Here is a 17,850-nt window from a genome sequence, read left to right as displayed (position 1 = left end):
GGAGAGCAGCCAGGTCCTGCTGGTAAGTTTGTTAGGAGAGAGAAGGGGTGTTGTGTGGGGGGAAGGCAGATTGAGGCGGGCCTCCCCCCCTCCCCCCCTCCCAGACCTCCTCCCAGCACTGCCACTGCCCACCCTGAGTACAACCTGGCCCAGCCCCCCACCAGGAAATGCTCAGCACTGCCTCAGCCCACAGTGGCAGCCCACTCGCGCCCTGCATGCAGGTCTGGGGGCACATGTTCCTCATGCCCTCCTGGGGTGCACGCAGTGGTGGGAGCCGCCACTCCCTCTATGCACCCCCTGGACAATCTGCTTGTGGCTCCATCCCGTGCCCTGCCTCAACTGCAGTGCCTGCCCCAGCCCTACTCCTTCCCTCACCACGGGAGCCTCAGTCTGTCCCCCCATGCCCCTTCCCTCTCCCCTTCCTCCACAACAGACTTACCAGCCTGATGCCACTCTCCATGATGCCTGGCTGCATATCAGAATTGTATTGGTATCAGCTGATATGGCTCACTAAAAGTCAGTGATTGGTATCAGCCCAGAAAATCCTTTGGTGCACCCCTAGTTTCTAATTAGAAACTGGAGCTGGCCAATCTGACTCACATTTATCATGTTGAATTTTTTTCATTTGGTGATGCAAATTTCTAGAGGTATCTTTTGATGCCTTGTTCATCGTATTCATCTCTCACTGCTTTATTGGCACTGTCACAGTAAAAAAATGCTCATTTTTATACATTACCAAAGATTGCTTCCAAAAGTAGTGATTTCTAAGTACCATGTTTTCTCACATACCACATGTCCCCGAATAAGAAATGCATCTTGTTTTTTAGGAAGGCAAAATTAAATTTTTTTTCCCCCAGTTATGCGTGCATGCAGCAGGGACAGAGCCTAATCTTCATCTCACTCACCCTCCTTTTCCTTTCAGGCAAAAGCTATACTTTTAACTCTTTTGTAGTAGAAATATGAGCTGCTCTTGACTGCTCAGCCAAAGGTTGGATCTGTAGCTGCTGCTACTGAAGACTGGACTCCATGGGCAGACCTAGGAGAGAGATCAGGAGTAGCTAAATTGCAGATTCTTCAGCACAGTTGCTGAAGAAAAGGATTGCTTGATTTATCCATTTATCCATCAAGACAATTCTAAAAGAGAGTAGTTTTTTAACACCTGTTGAGTGAAGAACAATTAGCAGGAATTGGGTAGATTTCAGTTGACTCCTTTTGTGCTCCCTGAATAGAAATGCCACTGCTGCTATTCTGGGCAGAAAATCAAGCTTCCTCACTCAAGACAAGCATCCCAGTTTTGGGGAGGAAAAGTGCATGCAGTAGGTGAATTTATTAGGAATTGGAAGTAAAACTTATTGTCTTGACAATCAAAGGCCACCAATAAGTAGAAGAAAATATTTTGCTTACTTTTAAAAATCATTAGAAGTAGATTCTTGTTTTAATCTTTGTCCCTAGATGTCTTGCTATGGAAACCAATGATGTGGATGTTTTTATTCTTGGGTAGTTCCCTAGTGTTTTGATGCCTTCTGAATGCATTAAAGTGAGGTTTACCTATCTTTTGGTTATTTTAACTCTGAGTCACTTTTTAGTGAGAACTTTTTCCACTCAAAATTGGGGATTTTCAGTACTTGTGTTAATTTTATAAAGTGTTCTGTGTTGCAACTTCATTTTTATTGGTATTGCTTTTAGACACAAAGAAAATATATAGAATAGAGTAATACATAGGTTACATTTTACAGGTATCTTCCACTCTGTTGGGACCCAGAGCAGCCGGCCAGCAGCTCTCCCTGATTCCCACCCGGGCAGATAAGGGTCCAGGGCCTTAGAAGGCCGTCAGGCGGGTACTTGTGACGCGTGGAGTGGAATTAATTAGGCGGACGCTTATCGGTCGCAAAGCAAGATTGTTTACTCATGTCAAGGTGGTGTAAGACGGAGGTCAGAGATACTTAGTTACAGCTTAGAGATCGTCGTTCAGTCGTTCTGCAGATATATATATACAGGCCGGCGGTCGGCTTATTGGGCGTGCGGGGCAAGGGTACGCCAGGGAGGTCGCGGCGGGAAGACGCTGACAACTGATTAATTTGTCAGATTTACTCCAAGGTGTGGGCAGAGTTGTCTTCGACTTTGCGAAAAATGTAAGCAGGTTTTGTTTGTATGATAGCCAATTGTTTTTCGCCATGTCATAAATCTAATTAGAATCGCCAATTATCTAGTGGTCTTTGCTAGGGTGTTATTTTCACAGGGTTACTCCTTGTTTTCTTTTATAATGATTTATATAAAGCAAAGAAGGAAAAAGTTTTTATCTCTGTTAGTGGCGCAGCAATAAATTTCTTTTTGACATGCGCAGAAAAAAGCGGTTACTATCATTATTGTTAACCCTTAGTTAACCTAGTGCAGAAAAAACTGTTTTAAATGGTTATTACTTGTTTGTGACATGGGCACTACTTAATTTGGTTGTGACACACTCCTGCTTTATTTTAAATAAATTACCACTAGACTGCACCTCTCAGAGAGGATGCAAAACAATAGTTTGCATATTCTGTTTGGGGATGGGGTTGTGCGTCTCCTGCATAACAGTGCAGTATTTTTCTGAAACTGATCCAGTCAAGTTAAAAGGAAGAAAAATAAGAGAATCAAAAAAAAGGAAATGAGAATAAAAAGAAGAAATATTTAGGTGTTCTGTAAACCAACACAGTTCCTGTATGATTTTGTATGAACTGTTTTTCAGAATACTAAAGTGAATGACGGCATGCTACAAAGCAGGCATTAATATTTTTTCAGTTTTTTGAGCAGGGTGGAATAGGATCACATTTTAACATCTAAGTCAACTTACTTGACTGATAGGTGGAATAGAATCTGAACCCTAATAATCTGCAGCCTGCTTTTGTTAATATCCGTAAGAGCTGTATATCAGTATCAGCAATTAAAATGTTGGTCTTTATTTTTATTTTGGTCTTTTTTTTATCTTAAGGCTGCCTGGAGATTCAAGAACAAGAATAGGGTTCATAACATTTGACAGTACTGTTCAGTTCTACAACTTGCAGGAAGGATTATCACAGCCTCAGATGCTGATTGTTTCAGATATTGATGGTGAGTAAGAGAAGTGGATACAAAATACTTTAGAATCTACTTCTACCGTTTCTAAGGAAAGATTAAAATCTACTTAAATATTCTGGTGTATAGTAGGGCTGTGTGAAATTTCGATGCGTTTTGTTGCGAAGCTGTTTCGAGCTTGAAACAGCAAAATCTAAACGAAAGGCTTCGAAACAAAACAAGAGCGCTGGAAACATTTAGAAGCTAAGGAGAGGGAGGGGGAAGAGGGCAGGAAGGACAGCTCTGATATTGACATCTAGCTCCTGATTCAATTTCCCAGCTCTCTGATAGCTTCCCCCAGCTCTCTGATCATTTCCCCAGCTCTTCCCTGGGGGTGCAGGCCCCTGATCTGCGTGTGGGGTTTCAGCAGGTTGCCGATGCAGGCTGGGGCCAGCAGCACTTGCTCAACGCAGCCTGTGCCATGCGCTGTGAAGACTGCGGTGCTGCTGCTGGCCCCAGCCTGCACACAGATCCGAGGGTCTGCATTCCCCGGGCAGAGCTGGGAGAAGTGATCAGAGAGCTGCAGAATCAAACTGGGAGCTGGGGGAATGTTCAGGTCCCTGAACATTCCCCCAGTTCCTGGCTGGATTCCCCAGCTCCCTGATCTTTCCCTCAGCTCTCTGATTGCTTCTCCTAGCTCTTCCTGTGGGGGGGTGCAGGCCCGCGGATGATGCGGGATGACAGCAGGCTGCTGCTGCCAGCTGGTGATGGCAGCGGCTCTGGGCTATTTCCCCAGCCTGCCGCAGCAGCCTGCTGAAACCCCATGTGCGGATTTTGGGGTCCACACCCCTCGGGAGGGCTGAGGGGCTGTGCCAGACTCCTCTTGGGGGGCATGGGCCCCTGGATATGCGTGTGAGATGACAGTAGGCTGCTGCTGCTGGTGAGTGATACAGGTTTTGCTTTGAACAGTTTGAGGTGCAGTTTCGCAGAAACCCCTGCACCTATCTCCTTGAAACTTGGCAGACCTTATGCCCTCAGAAGGGGCTACCTTCCCTGCAATTGTCATCCGAATCAGGCAAGAAATTACAGAATTATAGGCATTTTTGTGATTCCTCATTATAGCCTATGGGTGAAATGTCAAAACACATTGAAACAGCGTCAAAACAGTGAAACATTTTTGATTAAATGAAATGGAACAGTGCTTCGAAACCGTGAAACCAAACACTGTCCCTTCAAAATGGCAAGACAGAAGTCAAACCTAAATGGTGCTGTTTCGCACAGCCCTAAAGAATATGCATAGCAAAATGAGGGTGATCCATACAGTTTTTACTTAATGTACAATCTGTTCATTTAAAAAATAGTTCTGAAAAAATGACATTATAATCATAATGACACTGGCACTGATAAAACCATTTGTTTATATAAAGTAGATTTTGTGTGTGTGTGTACACGTGCGTGCGTGCACATGCACACACACACAGACACAAGAAAAGAAATTTGGGTTATACAATGTTTTTTATACCACATATCTAATATTTTTGTGGTATTTGTGTGTTTTTCTTTAATAAAATGTTTTTTTTTTTCCATAGATGTTTTCTTACCTACACCTGACAGTTTACTTGTAAATCTACATGAAAGCAAAGAGGTAAGATTGATCAAAAAAGTACTATTAAGTTCTAAAAAATAAGAATAGGTTTCTTTTAAAAATTTTTGTTATGTACCTTGTTACATAAATTCCATTTATTTTCGTATTTCAGCATCTTAATTTTGCCTGAAATTCATTAACATTAAATTTTAGAGTGGAAAAACTGTTTACTGCTTTATTCTGTTTGTTTGAGATATCATTGGATTTTTTGTAAATGTCATTTTCTGCGCAGTGTGTTTAAGATGAGATGAAATATACATCACCAAATATGTATGACATGACTGTTGCCGGTACAGCTGAAACTGGATTTTTTTTGTCAGTAATACCTTCCCATCTGTTTTGCAGTTGATAAAAGATTTACTGAATGCACTGCCAAACATGTTCACCAATACAAGAGAAACACACAGTGCTTTGGGTCCTGCACTTCAGGCTGCGTTTAAACTGATGTCTCCAACAGGTGGCCGCATATCTGTGTTCCAAACACAGTTGCCATCCTTGGGTGCAGGACTTTTGCATTCCAGAGAAGATCCCAATCAGAGATCAAGCACGAAGGTATTATTAACTTTATATTGATGCTCCATTCATTTTTTTTTAAATGTAACTATTTATTCTTTATGTAACGTACCTCTCTTTAAGGCAGATGAGCAGTTTTCTGCAGAGCCGAACTGATGTTTGGCTAATGCTGCAAGAGTAAACCTAATTAACTCAGTTTTGATCAGGCCTGGAACCTAGAACCGAAATGAACATCTGAGTCAAATCAGTAGAATAATTTTGGAACTTCAGTTCTTAATATTTTGTCCATTTGTTGCTTTAAAAAATCCCAGGAGTAGTATATAATTCAAACGGCTTGTGAATGGAATGCTTATAAACTTCATAAATATTATTAATAAGCAACTAATATTTATCACATTAAATATTAAACCGAGGCTTCTGGTTGATTATAAGCTTAACCTAGTGTGGTTTAGATTCAAGAAAATAAATGCAAACAATTAGAAAGTTTTAGAGTAAAAAAAAAAAAAAGCAATGCTTTATATTATGCTTCTTTCCCTTTACAATACTATGCTATTTAATAGCATTTTTCTGTCCAGCACAACACATTCCCAGTTCTTAACCTTGCTGTGTTCTTATTCTTTGTTGTCTCCCAAAGGGTGTGCAGCATCTTGGCCCAGCAACAGATTTTTATAAAAAGTTGGCATTGGATTGTTCAGGACAGCAAACGGCTGTGGATTTGTTTCTGTTGAGTTCACAATATGCAGACCTGGCTTCTTTAGGTAGGGGAAGCCAACTTTCATACTAAATGTACTTTCATGTTTGTCACAGTTTTCACTTTAATGCCTAGTAAAGGCTCCTTAGCAAATTTGTTTTTTAAGTTGTATAAACAAGTTGTTGTCACTTCCCTAAAGAAAGAAGGAACTGATTTGGAAATCAGTAATAGGAAAGAACAGGGAAGCCAGGCAGGTGGTATCAGAGGGTCTGTTTATTCCGAGTCTCATGCTCAAGAAACAATATAACCAGAAGGCAAGGAATGAAGAGAAATTTGTTAATGCTCAATGTGGAATACAGAGTACAAATATTATCATCCAGAATTTTCTAAATCTTAAGCTAAGGCCTGTCTCTGTACACCAGCCATTGATACACTGTGTAATATGGCATGAAACAATAGAATTGTGTTGTGGAGGTAACAAATAATGGTTCTTACCCAGGGGGCTGTGGAGATTGTGGAAGGGCCACAGAGGAGTTGTGGAGAGGGAGATAGAAAGGATTCCTGGCACGAAGCTGCTCTACAGGTGCCAGCTCTGACATGAAAAGCATCAGAGCCTGACAAGTACAGACAGACCAGTTAGCTCTGCCGAGGTGAAGTTAGCTCAGATGCAGTGCTTTGTGAATACAGCTGTGTTGCTTCTCCAAAACTAGTATGATTTGCTCTCCAAAAACCTTGTGATCTGTCTGGTTACCTAAGGTTTAAGGATAAAATCTAGATTAGTTCTTTAGGAACTGCAACATCTTGACATTTAGGAGCCTGGCAGTAGAAGAGTGATCCAGAGAAAGTGGATTAGGTACTAAGGTCCTGACAAAGCCAGTAGAAAGATGGCTTCACTTTCAATTCAGAGAGCCTGGAAGTTGCTAGAGGCAGACCAAAGGAAACACCAAGCATAGGAGGTGTGTGTGAACTCTTACTGCTCTGCAGAGCTTAGGCATTTGACACAGGGGTAAGCATTAGGTACTTCGATTCACTTGAGATCCAGAGTGCTCAGTCCCTCTTTGAAGAGTAGATACTAAACTGACCACTTGTAGTGGTAATGGTGTATACCTTTTGCCTAATAGCTTAGTAATTGGAGTGTATGCTGAGAACGTGCTGGGTCTCAGGTTCTCCTCAACCTAAGGATTTAAAACCACATCCCTCACCTTCCACCTTCCTCACCTTTAACCACAGGCTATAGAACAGTCTAGCTGAAGGCTACCACTGCCCCTTGTTCTGAAGAAGCTTGTTCATTGTGCAGTCAAAAATGCATGTATTATGGGGTCAGGAGGAGGAAAAAAACAGGAGCAATGGCCACAAACTCCTGGAAGACTGCTTCAGGCTCAACTCTAAGAAAAACTTCTTCACAGTCAGGGTGTGCAGACTGGAATAAACTCCCCCCCCCCCCCCCCCCCCCCCCCCCCCGAGGTGGTGCAATCACCTACCCTGGAAATCTTCAAGAGGAGATTGGATGGTCACGTCACTGGGGTCACCTGACTCCAGGTGTCTTTTCCTGCCTAGTGCAGGGGGACTGGACCTGATGATCCTGCAAGCCCCTTACAATCTGTGCATCTATAAAAAAGGAAGAAACTAGTGATTCTGGCACTCGGATAAGAATGGGATTGTCCTTGCCAGTCACTGCTCTGTGATGTGTTTATACATTTTATGTTATGTTTAAGTTATTTTTACATGTATAAATATTAACACTCTTTCTCTGCCTCTTTCTCTCGCAAAGCTTGCATGTCAAAATATTCTGCTGGGTGCATCTATTATTATCCATCTTTTCATCATACCCACAATTCTGCTCAAGCAGAAAAATTGCAAAAAGACCTTAAAAGATACCTTACAAGGAAGATTGGATTTGAAGCAGTCATGAGAATAAGGTGTACAAAAGGTATGGCATAATTAAAAAGTAGAAAATGTTGTTTGTGTATTAGTTTAGACATTGTATGTAGTCAATAGGTGAGATTAAAATGTACCATGCTTCTTAAAAGGCATTCATTTAGAACACTGTTGTGAGCTGCATGGGTTGCTTTTATATTTTTTGCTTACATGAGTAAGCATTTGAACTATGGTCCTTTTTTAAAACTTTGGGGTTAAAGTAGATAGTTTTTTTGTGAATCTACCCATTTTCTTGTCCAGCCTCAGCTGGAATAGTGACTCATAGTTAGGAACTTCATTCCACTCAGAGGAAAAGATGCCTTGCTGCTGATGCAACTTCTGTTGTCCACAGGATAATCGGCTGGAAGGGATTAAAAGTAACTAATATAATTTTCTGTGCAACATACTCAAATGGTAAATATCACGTATTAAGTCTTTCCATTGGGAGAGCCTAAATTTTAGACCTTGAGGTTTTCCAGATAAGAGCTGTTATAACTTGCGGGGTAGGAATCTTGTTGTAAGAGGAAGACTCTTATTTCCTGTCCTGGGGACAACAGAAAAGGTATCCATCAGCAGCAGAGAACAGTTCCTTCCTAATCCTTAAGGGAAAAGGCAAATGGCATTTCATCCCAGACCTGAGAGAGCTCAGCTGCAAAATGAAGTGGAAGATCATGGCAAGCTACAATAATTCCCTTCCTGGAATTGGAATGGGTTCATATTTCTCAGCCTTCAAGGAGTTTGTCAGCATTTCTCTCAGGTCTTCCCACAGGAAGTTCTGGAGTTTATGGTAGGTCAAAAGCACTACCTGTTTAAGTTCTGTTTTTTTTGGCTTGTTGATAGCTCTAAGGGTATTCACTAAAGGTGTGCATGGTTTTAGCTGTGTACCTGAAAAAAACAACCTGTTAGTGTATCCTTCCCTAGCTGGCTGGCTAATAGAGAGCAGATCTTGATTACAGATTTCCAAAAATGTTCAAGAGATGTTCACTCTATCCAGAAATCAAACCTCGTACGAGCGCAATAACTTTTAGCCCCTTTGATAAGCCTAGTGTTTTCCTTAGAACATATTCCGGAAACTTTTGTCCATGATGGTGAGAACTTGCCATTCCCTGCTAGGATCACATGCTATTAATATGATGACCTGATGCTACATGCTATGTACTAAGTACATGCACAACTGGTCAATATACATTCCAGACAAGCATTCCCTTGCTATATTCCCCAGCTAGCAGTATCCTCTATGAAGTAGAAGGAAATCAGAAAGCATTTTCAAAGGGGTCCTCAAAGCCTGGAGAACCATCCTGCAGCATATCTCCAATGGACTAGTAGTAATTAATGTGATTGCACAGTACCACAGGCATGCTTTGCATCAGCAAGTAGAGGAAAACACTCCCATTTTGTTGGCAAGCTGTCTAGCTGTGGAGCTGGTGCACCAGACATCAGATAAACTTGTCTGCTTTCTGTCTGCCTAGCATCCAGAACACCTTGGTGTGTACACCCACTATAGGAAAATTTATCTAAATCAGGGGTGTTTAACCCCAGGCTCTCAAGCCAGATCTGGTTTCTGGCACTGTCATTTAGCCCATGGAGCTCCCCATGGGCTGTGACCCTGTACCTTGGATTGGGGATGCACGGCAGTGTGGAGCCTGATCTTGTGCACAGGAGTGGTCCAGGGCCCCAGGGCCCTATCTCAGCACATGGAGCCAGGCATAGTTGGTGTGCGACCCCATAGCCCAATCCTGGTGCACAGGGCCCAATTCCACATGTGGGGCCAGGCAGAGGCAGTGCAGGGCCTGATGCATCCTGCAGACTGGTCCTGTGCCACTCGTCTGGTCCATAAAGCCAAAAGGTTGAGTGCCACTGATCTAAACCATTTGTAGAATTAGAATTCTGTATTTCAGAACCTCTTCTCAGAGGTCCAATCTCAGAATGTTTGCTACTTAAAACAACAGGTATTACGACTTGGAAGCCTGAGGCCAGTATCTCTGTTTGATTCCTTCTGATATCTAGGACAGAAAGATTACTTCATATATCTATACAGGTGTGAAGTCAAGCAAAAATAAGCCAGTCTGAGTTTGACAGTCCCAACCAGAGGTCGACCAGTTCTGGTTCCTGCATCTTCTGTGCTTGTCATTTCTTATTCCCAAGAATTTTGAAAGTGGTGTCAGGCTTGTTACTATAGGGTAAAAGGAGAATATTCTGCTTAGACTTGAGCACCCTTCGTCTTGCAGTCAGATGCTGAATGCTTCTTGAATTGTAAAGGAGCCCCTGCTCTTCGGTGGTTTGTGACATCTTAGTCAACAGGAAAGATGCACCTATCTAGATTTTCTGACTCATGCACTACAGGTCCCTCAAACTACATGAGACATCCATATCTGTAATCTTGCACTGTCTTCTAGGTATGAAACAGAAGGTCCTGACTGTCCCTGAACTGTCAACTGGGAGTATGTGGGAAGGTCCTAGGGGGCATGGGCGGATGGGCAGGGATGGAGCACCACCACCCACCACCCCGTGCTGCCGCCTCCCAGGAACAGGGCTGGAGCAGGGCGAAAGCAGCAGCACCCCTCTGTGGGCCACATAGGCACCACCCAGCTGGTCAGTGTGGGGGAGTGGCAAAGAGCTTGCACGTGGTGGCAGCCACCACTGCCATCCACCACCTGATGCCGCCACTCCACATTCAGCCATGCACCACTCCCCCTGCAGCCATGTGCCACCCCCGAGCCGCCAGGCATACACTTATTAAAAAAGGTTGAGAACACCTGAGGTATTAGATAAAAGTGCCACCCCCTCCCCACCCCCCAAAAGCACCCAATCTATACAGATGTTTGTCAGGCCGGGTCAAATAAACACAATGCTGGGCACGTGCTGAGCTCCGTGCTGGAGCGCACCAAGTTTAAAGTAAAGCATCATTTTTGGTTTTGTTTTTTTAATGTCTGTAAGCAGCCACTATGAACTTGAGAGCTTTAATTCTTAAAGCTCTTATGGGATTACTGATCCAATGGCATCGTTCTCCTTACTGCCTCTATCAAAGAAGATGTCTTTATTGATTGCTGTTGCCTCAGTGTTTCCTTAGTAGAATTCTATAAAGCAACTACGTGGCTCTCAATTCACGCTGTGAAATCTCCAAAGCCTCAAAATGGAATGCTGCATTGGAGAAAATAATGATTCAGTCATTAGTCTCTTAAAACTCTTGAGTTCCTACCTCCATATGAACTAATTTATATTTTAGAGTCAGGTACGGTACAGGTGATCACCAAGGGGAGAAGTTGCTTACCTTACAGCAAATGAGCTCTTCAAGAGGTGTTCCTTATGTATGCATTCTGCAGTCTGCCCTTCATCCTCTTCCTTGGAGTTTACTAATTTGTTCAGTGATTGAAAGAAAACTGTGATTCAAGTGGTGCAGGTTATCCTTTGTCATTTATACATAACATGAGGAGAGGCAAGGTGCAGATACTGCTGAGCTCAAGTTGCCTGAGGTTGGAGTGTGTATGTAGACAGCATATTTTGGTCTGACCAGCTTATCAGTTGTGGTCTGACACACATCTACCATACCTTTCCATACAACATAACCAATTAAGGCATGTCTGTGATACAATCAGAGGTGTGTTTGCAGGATATGGAGAGATACCTGCACTGTTTTTAACCTAACTACCTTGTCCACGTAATTGCAACCAGGGTGCCTATTATTATGTACCATATTTCACGGTGTATAAGTTGAGTTCTGAAGCCCAATTTTTAACACTTAAAATTCATCCTCGATTTATACGTCATATCACAGTCCCCTGCGAGTGGCACAAGGCTCAAGCGCCAAGCCCAGCCCTATGAGTGGTACTGGACTTGGTACTCAGCTGGTGTGGCCAGGCTTGGTGCTCAGTAGTGCCCAGACGGGGCTGGGCTCAGTGCTTGGCTGGCACGGCCCAGGCAGCACTGCCTGCAGGGAGTGGGGGCACGCCAGCCAAGCACCAAGCCTGGTGCAGCTCACAGGGGATGAGGATGGGTTCAGCACTCAGCTGTCAAGGCCCCATCCCCTGTGAGTGGTGTTGCCTGGGTCACACCAAGCGAGCACTGCTGAGCACCAAGACCAGACAAGCCAGCCAAGCTTGGTGTCGCTCACAGGGAACAGGGCTGGGTTCAGCACTCGGCAGTGCTGCTCACAGCAACAGGGCCAGGCTTGGCACTCAGCTGGCACAACCCGATCCCCTGCAAGCAGCGCTGGGCTTGGTGCTTGGCTGGCACAGCCCAGGCAGCAGCTGCTCACAAGGGATGGGGCCATGCCAGCTGAGCCCGATCCTGTCCCCTGTGTGCGGCGCTGCAGCACGTGTCTGCCCCCCTGGGTGCCCAGCCCACAGTGAAGGCACACAGGGGCCAGTATAAGTCTACCTGATATTTCTGATACAAAAAGTTAGGTCAACTTATACACCAGATCTGCAAAATCCCTAACTTTTTGGATCAGAAAAATGGGGTTGACATATACACCGTGTTGACCTATACACCGTGAAATACGGTACTTCAAATTGCTAGCCCACATGATACTAAATCAAAGCTTCTACATGTGCACTGGCTGCAACCACACCTTTGATTACAGTGTAGATGTGTCCTCAGGCTGTGCATCTAAAAATTTTCTCTCTGAGAATCCAGGGAGCAATTCCAGCTATCTTTCTAGGAGCAGAGTTCTATCACAAAGCAGTTTTGGAGGTAAGAAAACCACTTGTGTACCCAGCCTCACCCTTTCCATAAACTTTGGAGAGACTTGAGGGTAACACCAGGAGGGAGGGAGGAAGCATTAAAGGAACATTAGAATAAGAAAAGCAAAAAACAAGGTGTAAACACAACAGCATGTTATATCGTGGAGAAGTCCTAGGCTCTGATCCTGTAAAGTTTGTATATGACTAATTTCAAGCATTAGGATACTTCCTGGCTGTTTAAAGTTAATCCTTTGCATAAGGTTTTTGCAAGATTGAGGTCTGTACTTTTTATGAATAGCCCACCTCTTCAGGTACTACCCCTCCTGAAGTAAGAAGCATTTTATTTATGAAGAGCATTCAAAACTGCAAACCAGTATGAATGTCAAGCAGCAAGGGTGTTGAATGTGCCCAGGGCCAGATCCAGATTGTGGGGCTTCTTGTGAGCCAGATCAGCAGGCACTTGCCCTGGCAGAGGCAGCGAAAACAGCACAGGGAAAATGGGGCTATGATGGCACAGCCCTTGCTCACCCCCCTGCTGCTCGTGGGCATGTCCACTGGGGCCCTAGGGTCCTGGATTCCGCAGCAGTCCATGTCCCCAAATTGGTAGGCTAGCCCAGTGAACTGTTTGTGTGGCACCTTTGCCATACAGGATTGTTCCAAAATCTCTTACTGTTATATTATGGTTATGCAACCATTGAAATTCCATTGATATTTAGAAAAAGTTTTTTTATTGTACTGTTATACTGTTGAAACTGGACACTTTGATTGACAGAGAATAGTTGGTATTGGGTTTTCATGCTGTTGTCACTTCCTATTTTTAAATTATTTCATCTGTTTACAGGGCTTTCAATACATACTTTCCATGGAAACTTTTTTGTGCGATCTACTGACCTGTTGTCACTTGCCAATGTCAATCCTGATGCTGGATTTGCAGTACAGATGTCTATAGAGGAAAGCCTAACAGACACATCTCTAGTTTGTTTTCAGACAGCCCTTTTGTATACTTCCAGCAAAGGTAATTGCAGAAATCCACTACCCTTAGCTATACATCTTAAATGACTCCTGATTCATTTTGAAGCAGTAATTATTAGGTACTTAATGCAGTAACCTTTTGGAGAATTTCCATCCCACTATGTCTTAATTTATGGCAGGAAAGAGAAATGTTTACTTCAAGGCAAAGTTTATTTTGTGTTGAAGTAGATGCTGTTGCTAGTTAATGAATCTTGCAGAAGCCAGTGGGTAATACTGTTGACAGAGTACAAATCTCCTCTTTGCTCTGGTCAGTTGCTTGCACAGCTGTCTCATTACCAGGACAACCTAATTAATGCTCTTGATTTTAGTTATACCAAGTGTGAATTGCTGCAATGCATCTCAGATGAAAAATTCTGAGTGCTAGTAAGCATAACAAAGACTCATGACATTATGTAATTTTATACATAATAAGTATTTCCATCACAGTCGATGGCTCTATTTATAGTTAATATCTGCAGGTATATAAGACATCAGGGCCTACAAAATTTGTTTTTAAATTAAAAAAAAAATTCCAAATTACACCTAATTCAGATTAAGCTCTTTATCTAAAGAAGCAAAAATTCTGTTAAAATGTTTATTTTTGTGAACTGCGCCCTATCTCCATACTGTTCATAAGTGTTTGTTTAGTACAGACAAGCTTATTCTGTAAGTACCACTGAAATCAGTAGAGTTTCCTGTGGAATTGGGTATTAAATTTGAATAAGTAGCAGAAACTGGTGAGTAGAATCCCTGCCTGTGTTTTCTAGTTTAAAAAAGACTTGCTTTATGTTACTCTCTTCTGGGGATTCGCCATCGTTTCTTGTTCAGAAGCTTTTGTAAATGACTGATTGTCCAAAGCACTTGTCCAAACTGTAAGGCATAAAGCCAGAAACAGCAGCATCACCTTACTGCATTTCATATGTCAGGGGTGTAAAACTCACTTTGGGCTCTAGGCTGGATCTAGACAGGGCTACTTCTGAGCTGGATCTTTGGGGCCAGGCCAGCAGTGCAAGTCCGGGGGTGAGCAGCAGTGTGAGTGTGTGACCAGGCAGTGGCATAGATCAGGGATTAGACAGTGGCATGAATCTGGGGCAGGCAGCAGCATACATCCAAGAGCAGGCAGCTGCACAGATCCAGGGATCCAGTAGCAGGCAGCACACTTGGATCCACCAGACACTGTCCCACGAGTGAGCAGCAGCGGGACAAGCAGGGGCTGTATCTGCACAACCCTTGCTCACCTCTCTGCTGCCAGAGACAATGTCCATCAGGTTCAGGGCCCCTGAATTCTGCAGCAGGCCATGCTTCCATGACCAAACCCCCCAACTTTCAGTAGCCAACTGGACTACCAGTGGGCCAGGTAGAACAGTTCCGTGGGCTGAATCTGGTCCACTAGCCGTGTTTAACACTCCTGCCATAGGTAAAAGCAAGGGTTATGAGGGCACTGTCAATGCCTTACCACTGAAATGGCAAGGAAGTAATTGGTTTCAGAAGCCAATGTACAGACATCGTGTGTTACATTAAAAGGGGATAGGCTAGGGCCACTCTTTAAGAACTACCATCACTGGTAAATTCTAATACTTCTATAAATTATTACGAACTCATAATTTGGATATTCTAGAAGTATTTTGGGAGGTATTTGAGTGTGAAGAGGGTGCTGACTTTATGATGTAGGATAAGAGTAATTTCATAATATTGGGCAGTATGTTACAAGGTAAAAGTAGGAAACAGTTATATTAGAAGTGTCTGGGACGTGAGCAAGCATGTATTAAGCAATATTAGCCAACCCTTTTCTACCCAGTTGAAAAGCAGTGAGTACTTATGCATCATTTCTCTTGTAGGCGAACGGAGGATTCGAGTGCACACTCTTTGCTTGCCGGTTGTCAGTTCACTGGCTGATGTGTATGCAGGAGCAGATGTACAAGCAGTTATCTGCCTCTTAGCAAACATGGGTGAGTACAGGCATGGATGTTCAAATATTATGTTACCTAAAAGAAATATGTTAGAAGAACTTTGTTATTTAGGAAAAGCTAGATTTATGGTTTCCCATGCAAATTTAATTTGGTCCAGAGTATCCAGCCTGCGTATTAAAAAACCAAGGTAAAGGTGGGGGGAGGGATATGTATGAGACACTTAAAGCATACTCACAAGAGGCTAAATTAAATAACTTTTTGTATGTAACTTGCCAGGATATTTTTAGAGAAAATAAAAGCAAACTTTGTTGTGCATTGTTGTAACAATTCCCAATCAGATATCCTCATTAAGTTTGTATCCTGGAACTTTAGAATTGCATCATAAGCTTAAGCTGCAGGGCAAACTGCATTAGTTAGCAGAATGTTATCCTATAAAAAAGAGATGGGGGCTGCTGGAGCCATCCAGGGGGCAGACAGGCATCTGTAGAGCAATCAGTGCTTGGTAAACCCTGCCCCCTTTTAACATTCTGGGCTGCCCCCTTTTAACATTCTGGGCAGAACCTCTAATGTAGGTGAAAATTTTACAAAATAGGAAAATCAAGAGCCCCAGACTGCCTCATGCTGCTGGCAAAGAAATCTGTCTAGCATCTACTGCTGCCACCTGAACATATCAGGAAGAGTAGCTTTATTTGGTGTATGAGAACATACTTCTGTTAGACATCCCACCCCCCTGCCCTTACAGATTAAGAGAACCTTAGGAGGGGTTTAGGAGTGTACTAAGAGACTTTTGGGGCCTGTACCAATAGCTGATTTTTAAGGAGGCATATTGACTGCTAGCAGTCTGATTTCCAATATGCAGCTCTTCAAACTGAAGAGCTGCATAAAAGCCCCTGTGGTGAGGGTGGGAATGGGGCTGGGGCAGAGGCAGACACTGACCAGCCGGGGCAGGAAAGGGCGTGGGACAGAGCCACAAGCGGCTCGTCCTGGGGGGGGTGTCATGTGCCCCCTCAGATCTGCAGAAGTTGGACTGCAGCTGCAAGCTGGGGCTGGAGTGGGCACCAAGACAGAGGTGTGACAGGGGGGCGGGTGGCTCCCGCAGCTGCCCACGGCTCATCCAGTGCTCATCTGACGGCTCGCACTGCTCGTCCAGGAGGGCGTGTGCCCCCAGGTCTGCCTAGCCAGGAAAAGCCCAGCCCGCCCTGCCCTGAACAGATCCAAGGGCACATGCCACCCCCCCCATGCCCTCCCGGATGAGCAGCGGGATTAGCAGCAGGAGCTGCCAGACGAGCAGTGCGCAGCGGTGGGAGCCACCCCTTCCCCTCCCTTCCCGCACACCCTGACGAGCCGTGCCTCTGTCTCATACTCGCCCTTGCCCCAGCTGGGCAGCCCCAGTCTCACACCCTTTACTGCAGGGGCCTTGATCTGCTCCCCACCCCCTGCCCTCCCCCTTTCTCTGTCCCATCCCCTCCCACCACACCAGACTTACCAGCTGCAAGCAGCAGTCCATGCTGCAGGCTCTGTTCCTCACTGTCTACATGCTGCACTGTGGCTGCGCTCACGCATGGGCATTTATCGGACAAATTATCAGCCGCATCAGGCTGATTTCCAATACAGAAAATTTTCTTTATATCGGTGCCGATCCGATACTGGACTGATGTATCGGTGCACCTTCAGAGGGGCTTTAGGAGGAGATTTGGGTATCTTGGAAGGACAATGAAGAGGTGAAGCATCAGGAACCAGACAATGAAGGGGGAGGGAAAGGGACACCACAGAAGACTAAGGAGCATGGTTATGGTGAGGGAGGCAGGGAATGGGTAGAAGAAATGGAAATGGGGGATGGAAAAGGAAGCAGGGACTGGAGGGGAGTAGGGGATGAGGAGTTGTGGAAATGGGTTAGGTAGGGATAAAAGCAGGATCACGGTGCCCAGGGACTAGAAATAGGCAAGAGAAATGATTTATTATTAATCCCGGGTTTGTCAGCTCAACATTCATAAATTATCAATTTAAAAGAAAAAAGAGTCTGTATGGGAGTTTAGTACAGTGATTCTCAACCAGGGTGACTTGAGATCCTTTTAAGGGTGCCACAGGATGTCACGCACTGTTAGCACTGTTAAATTAACAGACATGATTCACAAGATAGAAGTCCCTAGTTGTGGTCTTTCTGAGTTCATTGCAACAGAAGAACTGCTCTGTTGTTTTTCTGTATGCAGAAAGAGGGAAAACTAAAAATTCATGGATGTAGGTTGTAGCCGTGTTGGTCTAAGGACAGGCAGACAAGATTCTTTGGGTAAATCCAATATCTTTTATTAGACCAATTCAAATAGGAAAAATTCTTCTTAGCAAGCTTTTGGGCACAAACACCCTTCTTCAGGCTCATTTTTCCTGTGTTGCCTCAAGTCTATCCAAGGGTGTTTCTGGTCTAAAAAGGTTGAGAACCACTGGTTAGTAGTT

General features: G+C 44.1%; 1 protein-coding gene across 4 annotated transcripts in view; it reads left to right on the top strand.

The window, feature by feature from the left end:
• The window catches only part of SEC24B (SEC24 homolog B, COPII coat complex component), a 96,491-nt gene that overhangs the window by 62,075 nt on the left and 16,566 nt on the right, over positions 1–17,850 (top strand). For all 4 annotated transcript variants that reach the window (XM_019500105.2, XM_019500103.2, XM_006272800.4 and 1 more), the window contains 7 exons: positions 2,969–3,087; positions 4,620–4,675; positions 5,021–5,227; positions 5,823–5,946; positions 7,651–7,809; positions 13,320–13,493; positions 15,328–15,438. In XM_019500105.2, coding sequence (XP_019355650.1) covers positions 2,969–3,087; positions 4,620–4,675; positions 5,021–5,227; positions 5,823–5,946; positions 7,651–7,809; positions 13,320–13,493; positions 15,328–15,438 — 950 coding nt within the window. The remainder of the gene's footprint in view (positions 1–2,968; positions 3,088–4,619; positions 4,676–5,020; positions 5,228–5,822; positions 5,947–7,650; positions 7,810–13,319; positions 13,494–15,327; positions 15,439–17,850) is intronic.

Source organism: Alligator mississippiensis, chromosome 2, assembly GCF_030867095.1.
Source record: "Alligator mississippiensis isolate rAllMis1 chromosome 2, rAllMis1, whole genome shotgun sequence".
Taxonomy (NCBI): Eukaryota; Metazoa; Chordata; order Crocodylia; family Alligatoridae; genus Alligator; species Alligator mississippiensis.
Note: the sequence above shows the minus strand (reverse complement) of the source record. Positions and strands in the feature narration are given on the sequence as shown.